An 18,625-nucleotide genomic window follows, 5' to 3' on the forward strand; every position below is an offset into this window, starting at 1 on the left:
TTGTGCGCCAGAACGGGCTTCAGTGCAGCAGTGCCTCTTCTCCTCGATCGTTAGCCCTGCCGAGGTCCAGCCTGCCCTCCAGCTATCTACCTCTAGTTCTTCTCACCAGCAGCCAGCCTCTACTGCACTCTGGCACAACCTTCAGCCGTTGATGTCTAAGGAAGCCAGTCCCACACTCCAGCTTCGTTGCCAGCCTCTGGGGTGGCCCAGCCTCCGTCACCGGCCACCGGGGAGGCCCTTTCTTCGTCGCCGGCCTCCGGAGCAGCCCTCCCCATGTCGCCAGCCTTCTGAACGGCTCCGCCGGGCTGGTCGTCCTTCAGATCGTCTTCCCGACCAACTTCGCCGGGCTGGTCATCTTCCGGATCGTCCCCCGGACCAGCTCTACCAGGCTGGTCTTCCTCCAGCCTGTCCTCCGGAACGACTTCGTCTTTGTCACCGGTGCCCAGGCCGACCTCCAGAGCTGCCCTGTCCTCTGCGCCGATCCCGTCCCCATCACATGCTCTTCATGGGGCGGCGGGATATAGCTTTGCCTCCAGCGGGTTTGCGCCCTTGCCGTCATGGGGCGGCGGAGGTGGCACCACTTGATCTGCAGTTATCCGACCAGTCGCCTGCCCGACCCAGCTCCCCGCTGTCAAGGATAACGCCCGGGACACTTGAGGAATTCCCTTGTCTACACATTGACTAATGTGGGGGCGGCTGTTGAGAATTCCTCACCTTGGCAGAGCTGGATCACTTATTTCATATTAATGCAGCGAGTTTTGTTGTTATTATCTTGTGTTAGTAATGCTTTATTTTGGAAATACAAACAGGAAGTTAGAGCTGTTATTGCGGCTGACTTAACCGCGGGTATGAACGTCCGTGGAAACTTCTAGAAGCAGTCAGAAACGAGCAAACACACGTGGAGCACCTATAAATGGCTAGAAACCTGTCAGAGGGATAAAACCTCGCTTTTCTCCTTTCACTACAGCAGTTGCCTGTACAGCAGTCAGAGAAGATGTGAGTTGGAACTATTGTGTTGTGTTGTGTGGCTAAGATGGGCGCTGTAGTTTGATTGCTAATGAAGGATGCTAATTGTTTGGCTAGCTAGCTAACTCCTTTTAGGCTATTTGTTCATTAGTCATTCTGCTATTAGCTAAGGGGGGTTAATTCTGGGCCTTGTTATCACTATGTGAGGGGATTATTATTTCCATTTGCACTGTAGCCTACAATTGTACGTTTTATTTAATAAGTATCAACAATTACCAGTTTGTCCCTAACTACATGAAACATGATGGATATTCCAGAACTGTTATATTTATATAGCATTTATTGTCTTTTATTTCCAGAAACTGTAAACCACTGTACCGTCGGTGACTGCCTTTACCACAAGTAAACGTGTTGAACCCCACCTGGTGTCCCGAGTGCTTTCTGGCAGGAGCCCTGTAGCGGCCAATTCGTTTATCCAGCTATTCAGGGTTAAAACCCAACAGCAATAATCATGCTGTTTAATCAGCATCTTGATATGCCACATCTGTCATGTGGATGGATTATCTAGGCCAGTGGTTCTCAAACTTTTTCACATCAGGCACCCCTATTGACACAAATTAGACCACAGAACCCCATTTGATAAGATGTTGTCCCAGGGTCCCATCTGATAAAATTGTAGCTTTTCTGACGAGCCTCTCACTCTCCTGCCTTGCAGGAGCATAGTTTTGGGATAATTAGGCTGATTGCACCTGCCCCACTGCACTCATTGGCCTTCAGACCATTCCGTCTGTCTCCCTCCTCACCGATGCCCCTTTTGTTCTATTCGTTTAATGTAGTTTGTGTTGTCTAGTTGTTTTCCCTTAGATTTAGTTAATACATTATTGTTTTAACTTTGGTGCACTCCCCTCATTTGTTACTTCTTTGAGCCGGGTTGTAACATAACAAAACAATAAATAATTAGGCTATGGAAAATAACTACTAGACAAACGGTGCATAGAAAAAGTCTTAGATCTTTTATTTGAACATGAAAAATGGAAGCAAACACAAAAATATTGCGTTTATATTTTTGTTAGTTGGAAGCGATGTCAGAACATGCTGTGTGATGTGTCACATACAAATGACCACACACACACATACACAGGCCCGCGGGAAGTAGGGGTGCTGCAGGTGCTGCAGCACCCCCTAGATTTTTTCCAAAAAAAAAAAAAAAAAATTATTTTTTATTTTTTTTATTTTTACAAATGTAATTAAAAATATTTTGCAGTGCACTATGTTCCTTTCTTGTTTAAGAATGTTTCGGGAAATGAAAATGTAGCCTATTTAAATAGAATTATCAACAATAAAAATCAAGGAAGTTACATGCTTGTAGGCTAGAGAAGAAGAAGCGCGCATGCACGCACATGTTGTGTTGAACCAACCAACAACCAATACGAATTGTTTAATCTGGCAATAAATAAATGTGAACTTGACATGCTATTTTAATAGCCTACTCAAAAATGCACCTCCCACTATACAGCAAAGAGAGGAGTCAATGTTTCTTGATATATGCCATTCAGATCAGAATAATTAGTCTAGTCATTAAGTTTGCTGATAATATTTATATCGTGTTAAGTCTGTGTCATGTTAACTGGTGTATTCAGAGCAAATAGGGAGATATAGTGCATTATCATCATGCTATATATCTCCCTCTTTGCTCTGAATGAGTGAGAAAAGGAGAAAATACTGAATAATTACATCACAACAGTATCCTAATGTTGATTTAAAATGAGATATTCCTCTAAATATGGCAAAAAAATTTTTTTAAAAAACGCCCAAATTTTTTTCGGCGGGGCCCTTACGGGCCCCACCGAGAGTCCCTTCCTCCCAGCACCCCCTGCTTAAAATGACTTCCAGCGGCCCTGCACATACACACACGCACACGCGCACACGCACACGCACACGCACACACACACACACACACACACACACACACACACACACACACACACACACACACACGCACACGCACACACACACGATGAATGTAACTAAAGATTTGATTGGCAAGAGCCTCCTTTCACCTTTCATGCCTGAGTTGAGTCAGTCTACTCATGTCTTGTCAGTCGACTCACTACTGTTTGCCTTTAATATGTCGTAAACCATAAACTTGATTGTTCCTGTGGGTAAATTCTCCTTGTGGCCATAACCAGCATAAAACATATAAACATACGCAAAACATATCACAAGACGAAAGAGCCCTATAAATTAACATCTTCATCCATAGAAGAAGATAGAGGACAGTTTTTGCATGCATACAAAGCCATTATAGATAAGATGAACATACAGGCAATTTACAGTAGCCTATCGTGTCTGTGTTTCATACTGTGCATATTTATATATTGTGTGTATAATTGAATGGGTGGTGGATGCGGAGACGGGGGCCAGTATGTGTGACTATATTACCACTTTCAAACGGGTCTACGGGTTATTCCCAAGTTGATTTTGGGTTGCCTGACCCGGGTTGGTGACTCACCTCGAGAGGTGTGTTAGACCAGGGTCGGACAAGGGTTCATTTTAGTGTGAATGGCACCACCCGGGTTGCTATTTGTTATGCTAATAGTCTGCTTATGCATCTCTCTCTGGTTGTGACCCGGGTCCTATCTGAATGGCCATGACCAGTGTTGACTGATTTGGTGTGAATTTACAAAAGTAGGGTTGAACATGGGTCAAGTAACCATGGTCCAATGGTCGTTTGTATGAAAGTGGTATGAGAGTGTGCTTAATGTCTATCAAATTCAAATGGACTCAGTTGCATTAATGCATTTCTAACCTGAACCAGCAGGTGTCAGCAATGACCTGCACGTTCACTCAGAAGCTGGAACCTCATAATCCACAGCAGCCAGCCTCTGCAGGGAGTAGCAGTGAATGGAGGGACAGTGAGTGAGGTAGGCTACTACAGTAGGCTACTGACCTTTTTGTGGATTTTCTTCAATTCTGCCTTTCAAAGTCTGCTAGTAGTGATCTTATAAGCATTTATAGGCTACATGTCAGCTATGTTTGGGATTCAACAGTTTATTGACCGCCATTTAGGCTGTACACAGTTTTACATATTCTAGGGTTAACTTGGCTGTTGGTGTGATGGAAAACTTTTGCTCTCATATGAATCTAAATTAATTTGCTGATCATTATATTTGACTCATGAACAAGGTTAGGTTCAGGTATAATGTACAGGGACTTCTAAATAATTTCACATATAGGATATTTATAGCTGTAATCGGGGCTTGTAGTCCAATTTCTAAGTACCACCACCACCACCACCACCAATAAAATACACACTTCCAGTGTTTTTGTTTGTTTTTAGTTTAGAATCGACCACTGCACCACATGCTTCCAGTGTCATTGTTTCAGTGGGCTATATAGGGGAGGTTTGCTTCCCATATCTCTCGTTACTGTCCAGTTACATCTGTAACAAATGTTGTGTAAGGTGAATAGACTGAATCAGGTGAGTATGATCTGTGAGCTTCAGATAGGTCAGCTTAGGAATTTTAGTGAAGAGATCTATGTAAAACATGCCAAAGATAGTTGTGATTCAATTGACAGTGCAGATACTGGCCTCTGAGAGAAGCCTGCAAACTGACTTCATCGGTTTGCCAGCCGACTTTGAGTCAGGATATATTATTTTTCTCTCTTGGCCTACATAAAATTAATTTGTATTTTCACATTTGGTGTCCTTTAAATTAATAAAGTTGTGTCTTCGTGGCCTTTAAGCAGCCAGATGTGGTCTTGTCTGGGGCAGTTGGATCTCAGAAAATTCTATGAACTGGGAGTGTCCTGCCCGTTATACCGCCCCACGTTAGAGTAATTTATGCGTATGCAGTGTATCCGTTCACATCAGCCTCAACAGAGAATGGCTTAATGGGGTGGACCGCCAAAACATTGCTTAATGGCATGCGCGAAAAGAAAAGCTCTTCACTTGTCTTTAAGGATTCACCCCAAAGCCTTTTACAAGCATAGTTATTGCAAATGGGTTGATAATTGCTCCCTGGAAGTTGTATTCATTGACATGGATTACACCCCCTCCATCCTCCTCCTCTCTCTCTGCAGTGCATTTCTGTGCGCAAATGTCTATGCACGTTTCATGGCTCCGTAAGGAAAAAAAACGGTCATTATTCTGTGCTATACTCCAAGGTCCTAACTAGCCTATACTGTCCAAAACACAGCTGGGGAAAAGTATGAGATTCATTCATTTTCACAGTCTCGGTGGTAGCCTGAGCAGCTATTGTATATCCATATTGCGCAAAGACCGGCGCGTCATCTGGGGCGCACAGGTGGGTGCGCTCTCCAAGGTGCTAAATGGATCTGTGTGCGTAATTCCACCGCTGAAACCCGGTAAAACCGAAATAGCACTAAAAAAAATCCGCTGTTCAACTCAACTCAACCCTCGGCATCGCTGTGACCCATCGCTCCGCGGCGTTTCAGTTGGAGTCGGGGAGGATGGATTTGTATGCGCGGTAGTCTTTCGGAGGAGAGAGGAGGGGACATGGGCGGGGCCGCGGCTCCTCTCATTCCCCCTCCATGCTTCGCGGGGCGGCAGGGCTGGAGAGACCTCCGGGGAGCACAGTCGCCAGTCCAGCACGGAGACCCGCCTGGCCAAAAAACCGCGCAGCACACCTGCCAGGATTGCCAACTATTCCTGAAAAATATACCTGCTATTTATGGCATGTGGCTTGTAACTTTACTCCTGCTGTACTCTCTCCAAGAAGGTAAGACAAAGAACAAACTGTTGGAATATTTCACATCTTGACCATTGAGCGCCAGAGTGTGACTTTATTTCAGTTGAATTAAAAGTGATAATTGGACAAAAATAGCAGCCCTAGAGTTATAAATAATATGCATGCTCTTGTGCTTTGATCTAGTCTATCGCATGCCAAGTGATGAGGACGGAATTATGTAAATCAAAATGTGTAAGCCTGCTGCAGAGGAACATGTACATATTTTTAAGTGTGAAGGTGTAAAATGTTTTTCTGTTGTTTTTTTGCTGGATGTTGTGTGGTTACCTATAGCGGCCCATGATGCCACAGATGGTGCTGATACCACGGATTGTTTTCGCATTACCAACTCCAGTTATGAATATGTAAAATGGCTGAATAGGGAGAATGAGGTGCAAAAGGGAGAGGGGGAGAGGAGGAGAGAGAGAAAATGAAAACATATATCGGCCTGCAATTGATTGGATTGATTACTGTTAGAACTAATTAACTGCAATGGGCGCCCTGCTGTAAAGTTTGCAAGTGGATGCTTATGATTTGGAGGTTTGGATTGCCTTCATTGTGTAGCCTGTGCTAATTGCAGCTGTTTTGTGGGGCTGTGCTGGGCACAGGCGCTCCATTCCAGAGGGATGCTCTTATTTTTTGGGAGGTGATTTTGAGGGAATTTATGGCCAGAAGTCTTATATTGTATGAAGACAATATAATATTCAATTGGATGACAATTAAAAGGCCTTTTTCCCCAACGGCTGTAATAGTTTAATGTGCTATCTACACCCACACAGCCCATGCATTCAAAGTTTTCACATCTATTTAATTTATTTTACACTATTTATTTATTTTTTTGTTGACCTTTTTTGTTTAATTTGGTTTCTAAGTGTATAAGGTAAATCATTTGTTAAAATGAAAATGTTTCATATTTCTTGTTCAATATGCAGCAAATCCCTGGCCCTATTACCAAGTTGATTTTCTGCTATTACAGAAGGCTACATTAAAATAATCTTTTCAGAAACTCCACACTAGAGGATTTTCTGCCCCTTTGTTTACTGTATGCTTGCCTGTTTGGAGCCATGTTTACATTATGCTTTCATGATTAGCACAGGCCTTGTGGAGGTGCAGATGTATTTATATACAAGTCTGGCATTATGTCGAGGCTGGAAGTGGAAATATCGCTGCTTTCGATGCAAATAAACCAGCTGTGTTCAACATCAGCGATTTTCATTAATTTAATTCATTTTCATATAGGCCTATAGGATTGGCCTATTAATGTTTTTGACGAGTGAGAATTAGCATAAAGCCTATGTGATGCTATCATATGTGCTTCTATGTGTGTTTATGTTGTTCTCAACTCTTTCAAAATCATCTCAGTTGTCAGATGTCTGCTGTTGATTTATAGCAATATGTAACTTGAAAGATGTGATTGCAGAGCAGCCTTCCAGAGGTCCTTTTGAATAAACAATACGCTTACATTTATGGCACCAAATGAGAAACTCCTGCAGGGGCGTGCAGGGTGCAGATTATAGACGAGCCCGGTCGTGTTCTCCACTAATAGCGCACCTGGACCCCGTGGACGCGTGAGCGTGCGCGCGTGCGTGCGTGCGTGCGTGCGTGCGTGCGTGCGTGTGTGTGTGCGTGTGTGTGTGTGTGTGTGTGTGTGGGGGGGGGTTGTCGGGACACCCCTGACGGTTTTGTTGGACGGGATTTTTCTGAATAGTTTAATTTCGGTGATAGTTATATAGATGTTATATAACCTATTTTAATTGAAAGTGAATGAATTCATACAAAATTACCTTCTTTACGCATTTTTTAATATGTAGCCTATAAGAAAACACTCTATAAAAAGAAACTAGGCCTACATTTCCACATGAATTAGGCTCAACAAAATATATATGAGTCAAATTAAGAAATAGCTACATTAATCAAACGCACACTCAGTTTGATCCAGAAGGCAATCAGGTAGGCTATAGAGTAATTACAGATCTTTAAAAAAAATCTGCAAGCATTTTGATTCTTTTTCACAGACTTGTACCGTCATTTGAAATCTTATATCTGTAGCCTCGAGGAGAATTTTATAGAAAATGTATTCATCCAGGATTTAGGTTGTAGATTTAGTTATTGATGGACGTTATTATTTAAAAACAAAAAAATATGTATATTTTCTGCCCGTGTGTTTGGTCAACATTTGACATGTAATTGAGATATTTACTGAATTGTGGGCTAATTAGCCGCCCCATTAAGCAATGCATGCAGAGAATCGAGTTGCTCTCTATGGTTTGGAGGCTGTATAGGCCTATAGCTGCTGCAGGCCTATTTTGTGGCTCAATTTTAAAATCTGATAGGCCTATCACATTTAAATAAAATATATATTTTTTCTTCTTTGAAAGAAATACAGAAAAACAATGTTCAACTATGTAATTAGATTTCATTTGAATAAAACTAAATAGCAAAAAAGCAATCCCTCATCACCTGGACATGCTCTCCTTTTCTCCACTTCTCACCCCCTACCCCAAATAGAAATATGCTAAACTGCCCCCCCCCATCCTCTACCCTCCCCTCTCCTTCCCCCCAGTCTAAATCCCCATGTTGCCTTTGCCAGGCTGCACAATTAGAGCCGCAATCTGAGGCACCACCCAGTGACAGAGAGCCGTATGGTCCAGAGGGGTGTCAATCATTACCCATGCAGGGTGCAGGCTTCCATTTTTGCCCGTAGAAGGTGTTCAAACCTGCCATTATTTGATTTGCCCTCTGGAAACACAAAAACATCCATCTTAAAGGGGAAATCCTGGTGCACTTTCATTTTGCTTGCAATTAGAAAAGGCTGTGATGTAATTTTGATTCTAATTTGAAATAAGGTTGTCAAAAAAATCAAACAACAAAATCTCCTGTCTGGTTAGTGTGCTGTGGTAATTGTTTTTGTTGTTGTTTTTGTTTTTACAGCCAATGTTAAAGTCAAATGACTTCTCAAACAACCTGATTGACATGCTCTCACTCCAATAGGGCCACTATACCATATCATTTGACAACACGTCTCAAATAAAACATCAGTTTCTGATGTGCTGGTGTAGGAGTGGTGAGTGGAGAAGCGCAGCTCGTTACGCTCCCCTCCTCACCAATAGGAAGCCAGAGCTCTGTCACTGCCTGCTCTCCTATTAGTCCTCATATCTATCCCAAATCCCAATGACATTGTGAAAAGGAATGGATTATTTCTAGGGAATGCAAACAAATGCTGCAAGCATTAAGCATTTCGTTTTACCTGCAAGAATGCACTGTTTGCCATCTTGAAAGACTCTATGAAAGATGCATGCAAAGCTGGTACAGATGCCCAAATTGAGCGAGTTTTCCCCCCAATTTTATTGGGTGCTGGTCGCTGCTGCACATTTCAGGATAGACGGTGCATTCAAATGTCAAATCTCTGAAGCAAGTAGTTGTTTTGTTGGATCTCTCTCTCTCTCTCTCTCTCTCTCTCTCTCTCTCTCTCTCTCTCTCTCTCCCTCTCTCTCCCTCCCTTCCTGTAGCAGTAAAACTCCCCTCCCTCTCTCTCCCTCATCACTAGGCAGAATTAAAGGTTGGGGGAGGGGCAGTTTATGCAGACTGTGCTGGGACTTGTGATCCACAGATTTGATATTCACATTAAGAGAGAAACTGGCTGCTTTGATGTGAGGGGGGAGCAGGTCCCAGGGGGACTGCTGAAGTAGCACACTTTTTTTTACTGACACAGCATGGGCCGGGGGGGGGGGGGGGGGGGGGGGGGGGGGGGTTGGGGAGGCGGGGGGTAGCAGATTGGGGGGGGGGGGGGGGTGTTCAGAAAGAAGAAGCACCCCTGCCTTGATTGGATGTAACCCCCGACAACCTTCCCCCCACCTAACCCCCCACCCACCAACCACCTACATACGCTGGACCCCTAAGGATTATCCATAAGCTTACACCTATCTGCGTCTCTCCGCATTCCTGTTCTCCCTGTGCATCCAACCAACATTCAATTCACACCCGATAGTGTCTCCTCCTACTTTCACCCCCCCTCTTCTGTCTTATATTTCCTCGCGCACGCACACGCGCGCACGCACGCACACACACACACACACACACACACACACACACACACACACACACACACACACACACACACACACACACACACACACACACACACACATTAACACATTACACACGGCACACAGAGCAAACGTTGATTTCAATCCTTCTTGCCCAACCCAGTAACAAGAATAAAACACCTGGGATATGTAAATTTGAAACAAAACAGCAGTTAATTTGAAAACCTCGCCACCTTTCCAACGTTAAATGCAAATAAACAACTTTGGTTATGTTTAGGCAAGTAAAGCAACTTAGTTAAGGTTTGGATTATAGTTTGGGTTATAGGCTTAAATAACTAAAAGGTTCAATGTGACTTGCAGTTTAAATGTAGACTTTGAACACACTGGGACGTGAACATAGCTCTCAGGTGTAAAAGGCAAGTATTTATGCCCTCCATCCACCCTGACCACAACGCCCCTTACTAGCAACCGTGCTATTTCAATAGCAGACTTAACATTGGTATATCTAGAAATGTTGATATGAAATGTATTTTTGGTTGTGAAATGTTGACATTTGCAGAAACGTACAATGACGTTTTATTCTGGCAACCAGGCAGCCTTTCCCAGATAGACACAAACGCACCGGCGCTCACAACTTTGAAAGTCTCCCCATCAGTCATGAAACACAAGTGACAAGGGGAGAGATGGAGAGATGGCAGAGGAGCATATAGGGAGGTGGGGAGGGGAGGGGGAGAGGGGGAGCAGCAGGAAGTGAAGTGCAAAACACTGAGTTCCAGTCTGGCTGAAAATGACACTACATCTGTTTCCATAAGGGCCTGTGCTTCGTGATGTGTGAGAGAGAGGGACAGAGAGGTAACAGGGCATCCCATATGATGCCCCGTGATGTGTGGCAGAGAGGGACAGAGGTAACAGGGCGTCCCATATGACGCCCCGTGATGTGTGACAGAGAGGGACAGAGAGGTAGCAGGGCGTCCCATACGACGCCCTGTGATGTGTGGCAGAGAGGGACAGAGAGGTAACAGGGCGTTCCATATGACGCTCCGTGATGTGTGGCAGAGAGGGACAGAGAGGTAACAGGGCGTCCCATACGACGCCCTGTGATGTGTGGCAGAGAGGGACAGAGAGGTAACAGGGCGTCCCATACGACGCTCCGTGATGTGTGGCAGAGAGGGACAGAGAGATAACAGGGCGTCCCATACGACGCTCCGTGATGTGTGACAGAGAGGGACAGAGGTAACAGGGCGTCCCATACGACGCTCTGTGATGTGTGGCAGAGAGGGACAGAGAGGTAACAGGGCGTCCCATACGACGCCCTGTGATGTGTGGCAGAGAGGGACAGAGAGGTAACAGGGCGTCCGATACGACGCTCCGTGATGTGTGGCAGAGAAGGACAGAGGTAACAGGGTGTCCCATACGACACTCCATGATGTGTGACAGAGGGGGACAGAGAGGTAGCAGGACGTCCCATACCTGACTGACGTGCCTGTGTGGTGGCATGGTATCGAATCCTACTTTTGACCTTTGTCACGTGCAATCTCTCCTATCGCTCTAAATCTCTCCTCTCGCTCAGCGCCGCGTAAATCAAATAAAGATGAAGTGTCATGAAAATAATTTGACAAAATAAATGGACGGGGAGATGGAGGTGGTGGCAGAGAGCGGTGATGAGCACATGAGCGAAATGTTGAAGCGGGAACGAGGGAGCCTCTCCCTCCTTCCCGCTCGTTGTGTGGTCGGGAGGGTGGAACGTGTGGAGGTGTTACGTGTGGCCGGGAGGGTGGAACGTGTGGAGGTGTTACGTGTGGCCCGGTAGAGGGGAACGTGTGGAGGTATTATGTGGTCGGGAGAGGGGAACGTGTGGAGGTATTATGTGTGGTCGGGAGGAGGGAACGTATGGAGGTATTATGTGCTCGGGAGGAGGGAACGTATGGAGGTATTATGTGTGGTCGGGAGGAGGGAACGTGTGGAGGTATTACAGTATGTGTGGTCGGGAGGAGGGAACGTGTGGAGGTGTTATGTGGTCGGGAGAGGGGAACGTGTGGAGGTATTATGCGTGGTCGGGAGGAGGGAACGTGTGGAGGTGTTATGTGGTCGGGAGGAGGGAACGTGTGGAGGTATTACAGTATGTGTGGTCGGGAGGAGGGAACGTGTGGAGGTGTTATGTGGTCGGGAGAGGGGAACGTGTGGAGGTATTATGTGGTCGGGAGGAGGGAACGTGTGGAGGTGTTATGTGGTCGGGAGAGGGGAACGTATGGAGGTATTATGTGGTCGGGAGAGGGGAACGTATGGAGGTATTATGTGGTCGGGAGGAGGGAACGTGTGGAGGTATTATGTGGTCGGGAGAGGGGAACGTATGGAGGTGTTATGTGGTCGGGAGGAGGGAACGTATGGAGGTGTTATGTGGTCGGGAGGAGGGAACGTATGGAGGTGTTATGTGGTCGGGAGGAGGGAACGTGTGGAGGTATTACAGTATGTGTGGTCGGGAGGAGGGAACGTGTGGAGGTATTATGTGGTCGGGAGAGGGGAACGTGTGGAGGTATTATGTGGTCGGGAGGAGGGAACGTGTGGAGGTGTTATGTGGTCGGGAGAGGGGAACGTATGGAGGTATTATGTGGTCGGGAGAGGGGAACGTGTGGAGGTATTATGTGGTCGGGAGGAGGGAACGTGTGGAGGTATTATGTGGTCGGGAGGAGGGAACGTATGGAGGTGTTATGTGGTCGGGAGGAGGGAACGTATGGAGGTGTTATGTGGTCGGGAGAGGGGAACGTGTGGAGGTATTATGCGTGGTCGGGAGGAGGGAACGTGTGGAGGTATTATGTGTGGTCGGGAGGAGGGAACGTGTGGAGGTGTTATGTGGTCGGGAGAGGGGAACGTGTGGAGGTATTATGCGTGGTCGGGAGGAGGGAACGTGTGGAGGTGTTATGTGGTCGGGAGGAGGGAACGTATGGAGGTATTACAGTATGTGTGGTCGGGAGGAGGGAACGTGTGGAGGTGTTATGTGGTCGGGAGAGGGGAACGTGTGGAGGTATTATGTGGTCGGGAGGAGGGAACGTGTGGAGGTGTTATGTGGTCGGGAGAGGGGAACGTATGGAGGTATTATGTGGTCGGGAGAGGGGAACGTATGGAGGTATTATGTGGTCGGGAGGAGGGAACGTGTGGAGGTATTATGTGGTCGGGAGGAGGGAACGTATGGAGGTGTTATGTGGTCGGGAGGAGGGAACGTATGGAGGTGTTATGTGGTCGGGAGGAGGGAACGTATGGAGGTGTTATGTGGTCGGGAGAGGGGAACGTGTGGAGGTATTATGCGTGGTCGGGAGGAGGGAACGTGTGGAGGTATTATGTGTGGTCGGGAGGAGGGAACGTGTGGAGGTGTTATGTGGTCGGGAGAGGGGAACGTGTGGAGGTATTATGCGTGGTCGGGAGGAGGGAACGTGTGGAGGTATTATGTGGTCGGGAGAGGGGAACGTGTGGAGGTATTATGTGGTCGGGAGAGGGGAACGTGTGGAGGTATTATGTGGTCGGGAGAGGGGAACGTGTGGAGGTATTATGTGGTCGGGAGGGGGGAACGTGTGGAGGTATTATGTGGTCGGGAGAGGGGAACGTGTGGAGGTATTATGTGGTCGGGAGAGGGGAACGTGTGGAGGTATTATGTGGTCGGGAGAGGGGAATGTGTGGAGGTATTATGTGGTCGGGAGGGGGGAACGTGTGGAGGTATTATGTGGTCGGGAGAGGGGAACGTGTGGAGGTATTATGTGTGGTCGGGAGAGGGGAACGTGTGGAGGTATTATGTGGTCGGGAGAGGGGAATGTGTGGAGGTATTATGTGTGGTCGGGAGGGGGGAACGTGTGGAGGTATTATGTGGTCGGGAGGGGGGAACGTGTGGAGGTATTATGCGTGGTCGGGAGGGGGGAACGTGTGGAGGTATTATGTGGTCGGGAGGGGGGAACGTGTGGAGGTATTATGCGTGGTCGGGAGGGGGGAACGTGTGGAGGTATTATGTGGTCGGGAGGGGGGAACGTGTGGAGGTATTATGTGGTCGGGAGAGGGGAACGTGTGGAGGTATTATGTGTGGTCGGGAGAGGGGAACGTGTGGAGGTATTATGTGGTCGGGAGAGGGGAATGTGTGGAGGTATTATGTGTGGTCGGGAGGGGGGAACGTGTGGAGGTATTATGCGTGGTCGGGAGGGGGGAACGTGTGGAGGTATTATGTGTGGTCGGGAGAGGGGAACGTGTGGAGGTATTATGTGGTCGGGAGGGGGGAACGTGTGGAGGTATTATGTGGTCGGGAGGGGGGAACGTGTGGAGGTATTATGTGGTCGGGAGAGGGGAACGTGTGGAGGTATTATGCGTGGTCGGGAGGGGGGAACGTGTGGAGGTATTATGTGTGGTCGGGAGAGGGGAACGTGTGGAGGTGTTATGTGGTCGGGAGAGGGGAACGTGTGGAGGTATTATGCGTGGTCGGGAGGGGGGAACGTGTGGAGGTATTATGTGTGGTCGGGAGGAGGGAACGTGTGGAGGTATTATGTGGTCGGGAGGGGGGAATGTGTGGAGGTATTATGTGGTCGGGAGAGGGGAATGTGTGGAGGTATTATGCGTGGTCGGGAGGGGGGAACGTGTGGAGGTATTATGTGGTCGGGAGAGGGGAACGTGTGGAGGTATTATGTGTGGTCGGGAGAGGGGAACGTGTGGAGGTATTATGTGGTCGGGAGAGGGGAACGTTTGGAGGTATTATGTGGTCGGGAGAGGGGAACGTGTGGAGGTATTATGCGTGGTCGGGAGGGGGGAACGTGTGGAGGTATTATGTGTGGTCGGGAGGAGGGAACGTGTGGAGGTATTATGTGGTCGGGAGGGGGGAATGTGTGGAGGTATTATGTGGTCGGGAGAGGGGAATGTGTGGAGGTATTATGCGTGGTCGGGAGGGGGGAACGTGTGGAGGTATTATGTGGTCGGGAGAGGGGAACGTGTGGAGGTATTATGTGTGGTCGGGAGAGGGGAACGTGTGGAGGTATTATGTGGTCGGGAGAGGGGAACGTTTGGAGGTATTATGCGTGGTCGGGAGGGGGGAACGTGTGGAGGTATTATGTGGTCGGGAGAGGGGAACGTGTGGAGGTATTATGTGGTCGGGAGAGGGGAACGTGTGGAGGTATTATGTGTGGTCGGGAGAGGGGAACGTGTGGAGGTATTATGTGGTCGGGAGAGGGGAACGTGTGGAGGTATTATGTGGTCGGGAGAGGGGAACGTGTGGAGGTATTATGCGTGGTCGGGAGGGGGGAACGTGTGGAGGTATTATGTGTGGTCGGGAGAGGGGAACGTGTGGAGGTATTATGTGGTCGGGAGAGGGGAACGTGTGGAGGTATTATGTGGTCGGGAGAGGGGAACGTGTGGAGGTATTATGTGGTCGGGAGGGGGGAACGTGTGGAGGTATTATGTGTGGTCGGGAGAGGGGAACGTGTGGAGGTATTATGTGGTCGGGAGAGGGGAACGTGTGGAGGTATTATGTGGTCGGGAGAGGGGAACGTGTGGAGGTATTATGTGGTCGGGAGAGGGGAACGTGTGGAGGTATTATGTGGTCGGGAGAGGGGAACGTGTGGAGGTATTATGTGGTCGGGAGAGGGGAACGTGTGGAGGTGTTATGTGTGGTCGGGAGAGGGGAACGTGTGGAGGTGTTATGTGGTCGGGAAGGGGAACGTGTGGAGGTATTATGTGGTCGGGAGAGGGGAACGTGTGGAGGTATTATGTGGTCGGGAGAGGGGAACGTGTGGAGGTATTATGCGTGGTCGGGCGCAGGGAGCACTGGGTGTGAGAATGTGTAACGGTGAGGGGTGCTGGCGTTTGTTTACTTGCTCATCACAATATAGTTGCGCCCGTGTGTGTGTGTGTGTGTGTGTGCGTGTGCGTGTGCGTGCGTGCGTTCGTGCGCGCGCGCGTGTGCATGTCCGTACACACTCTTGTGCACGCTGCCATACTGGAGAGGCGTCGATCAGCTGCATTATGCATGATGAAGCCTTGCATAGGTTATGACTTCTTCCTCTCTGACATACATATTCATGCGTGGCTCTCCGACAGGATGTAGAAAATAGTGGCTGTGACTCTGACAGCCTGAGCTTGGCGCCGCCAACACGGGCGCGCAGCAGAGAAAACACTTTTCAGTCAGGGGATGCGTTTTCCTGTAGTTGTGCTGAACGCAGTTGATTGAAGCCTCCTGGGTGCAGTTGAGCCAGTGGTTTGGTTCCCTGGCAGCAGCATGGGAAACCCCACAGCTTTGGTCCATGCTGCCTCTCCGGCCTCATGTACACACATCATGGTGAGATGTGCTGTTGTTCAAAAGAACATGTCACTTGGGGGCGTCTGGCTATGTAGAGGTAAAAACACTCACCAGTACCACCACCGAGACCCGGGTTCAATTCCCGGCAGCGGTAGTTCCGGCTTGGTCAGACGTTCCTACAGACACAATTGGCCGTGTCTGTGGGTGGGAAGCCGGTGGGGTATGAGTCCCTGGTCGCCTCCTCTGGTCAGTCGGGGTGCCTGTTCAGGGGGAGGGGAATGGGGAATAGCATGACCCTCCCGCGCGCTATGTCAGAGGGGGTGGGGCAGCGACCGGGAAAGCAGGGGGCATTGACCAAGTACACCTGTGGAGAAAATGGGTGAAAAATCCAGGGGGGGGGGCTTTGGTCAATGTTGCTATGACGGCTCTCTCCACATCATGCTGAGATGTGGTGTTGCTCAAAAGAACACGTCACTCAGAGTGACGGGATATTCTTAAATGAGTTATCTCCAATTGGTGACGCCCATTAGCCATGAATGTGTCAGGGCGGGTCTGTAGGTTCCATTCTAGCTGTGGTTCATTAAAGGCAGAGTGGATTGTTGGAGGGGTTACATCACTAACGTGAGCCAGTTCACGCTCAACTGACCCTTTGCTTGTGTTCAAATCCAACATCATTGCTACTGTGGACAAACGGTGAAATATCACACACTGAAACATCTCTATGATTTGTTGAATTCCCAAAGGTGAAAAAATCCCATCCCATAGCTAAGGTCACACACGCAGCTGCTTTTTTATTAACTTTAACTGTAACTTTGCTTGGGAGCTTGCTGCTTCGACAGGCTGCTAACAAAAATGTCAATAAAAACACAGCAGCGATCTCATGATCCTGTTCAAAGTTTTCAAAGGTCCAAGGTTGATCCTAAATCGTTTAGACTAACTTATTTGCTCCATTACCTAACCAGACCATATCCTTTCCCTGCTTAACCATAACCTGAGGCAAAAAGCTGTCCATTAGACTACTGAATTACCTGACTGTTTCTCTGTTCTGATGTACCTCTGCTCATAATTTGATGTGTTAATGAGGCAATGCCTGACCACACTGGACCAAACACATTTTGTCATCCTATCACTGACTGGCTTCATTTCTCTGCATTGGCCACCATTGGCAAGTTGATTTTAAAGGTGATGGTGATATGCACACCCTCAAATGAACACCATACCCCCCCCCATTTTTTGTGACCATATTTGCTATTTGTTCCATTTTCATAAATGTCCCTGCATGCCATTTAACCATATTTGCTCACTTCAGCAAATACGAGTTTGTTTTTGCCCCAAAATGCAAATCTTTGAGTGAAGGCAGTAGAATGTGGGCTTTGCTCAAGTTTCTGCATTTGGATTATTCAGTGTGTCATTCTAGTGAGGTTAAATCTTTGTACTGTCCCCCCCCCCCAGTGCCAGCAGCGCCACCATGGCAACCTGTTCTGTCTCCTCCCTGTGTGACTGAGTGCTATAAGAGCTGCTTTGGGAGTGTGTATGTGCATGCTTTTATGCTTGTGTGTGTGTGTGTGTGTGTGTGTGTGTGTGTGTGTGTGTGTGTGTGTGTGTGTGTGTGTGTATGTGCGTGTGCGTGTGTGTGCGTGTGTGTGTGTGTGTGTGTGCGTGCGTGCACGCGCGCGTGTGTGTATATGCAGTGTGAGGTGCCTCTGCGGAGCCAGTGCCGGGTTTTGACAGCAGGCTCTGAGTGCTGGGAGTTTGCTCTGATCCCCCTTCTATTCCGCTTCCCTCTCCATCGGTCCCAGTGCACCCAGTCCCAGCCCCCCAGTGCCCACCAGGCCCCCAGGCCATATAATCTACTGTATGAGAGGTTCCTCTGCCTGCCGCCCAGCCCCCCCTAAGCTCTCAGGGTGACCCCAGTCTGCCTTTAGCCCCTCCACTCTTCCACTTTAGTCCTGTCCCCCCATTGGGAGATTATAGATATTGCAATCTTTAATATAGGCTTTATGCTCAGGGGCCATTATCAGTAATCTGCAGAGAGGAGGGAGTCTGACCTGGTTTCTGCAGCCCACCACAGGACTGCCAGACACATTTCATATACCATCTGTAGCATGCTGCCCGCCCAGCTTGATCAATCTCCAGTCTTCAGCTATGGAGAGTAACTCTACTTTTAAGAGGAAGCTGGAATTATTGACTAACCCCTTGGATGGGAAAAGAAAGCTGCGTCTTCCTTGGATCCGGTGCAGTTTAGTGTCAATGCAGTGACACTGTTGATGTTAGCTTAAAGTGACAGTGCATTAAAGACATGGCAGAAACAACCTGACCAACACATTTGCACAATGAGTCCATCAACCGTGTTTTTTCTTTCTGGATTTTCTCCCATTTTCTCCCCAATTTGGGGAGAGCCATAGAGCTCCCCATAGAGACATAGAGCTCCCCATAGAGACATAGAGCTCCCCATAGAGCCATAGAGCTCCCCATAGAGACATAGAGCTCCCCATAGAGACATAGAGCTCCCCATAGAGACATAGAGCTCCCCATAGAGACATAGAGCTCCCCACCTTGGCCAATTCCCCCCAGCAGTCCCGATCGTTGCTCCATCCCCTCTG

The 18,625-nt window shown here is 48.1% G+C and overlaps 1 protein-coding gene across 5 annotated transcripts in view; it reads left to right on the forward strand.

Moving 5' to 3' along the window:
- Nucleotides 1-5,449: 5,449 nt before the first annotated feature.
- LOC310784188 (cell adhesion molecule DSCAML1-like) overlaps nt 5,450-18,625 on the forward strand; it is a gene marked incomplete at both ends in the record, with an annotated part of 127,221 nt that continues 114,045 nt past the window's right edge. For 2 of the 5 annotated variants that reach the window (XM_083645195.1, XM_083645196.1), the window contains one exon: nt 5,450-5,708. In XM_083645195.1, coding sequence (XP_083501321.1) covers nt 5,450-5,708 — 259 coding nt within the window. The remainder of the gene's footprint in view (nt 5,709-18,625) is intronic. The other 3 variants (XM_083645198.1, XM_083645199.1, XM_083645197.1) reach the window with 2 other exon arrangements.

The sequence above is a fragment of the Poromitra crassiceps genome (assembly GCF_964638095.1).
Source record: "Poromitra crassiceps genome assembly, chromosome: 1".
NCBI classification, from domain to species: domain Eukaryota; kingdom Metazoa; phylum Chordata; class Actinopteri; order Beryciformes; family Melamphaidae; genus Poromitra; species Poromitra crassiceps.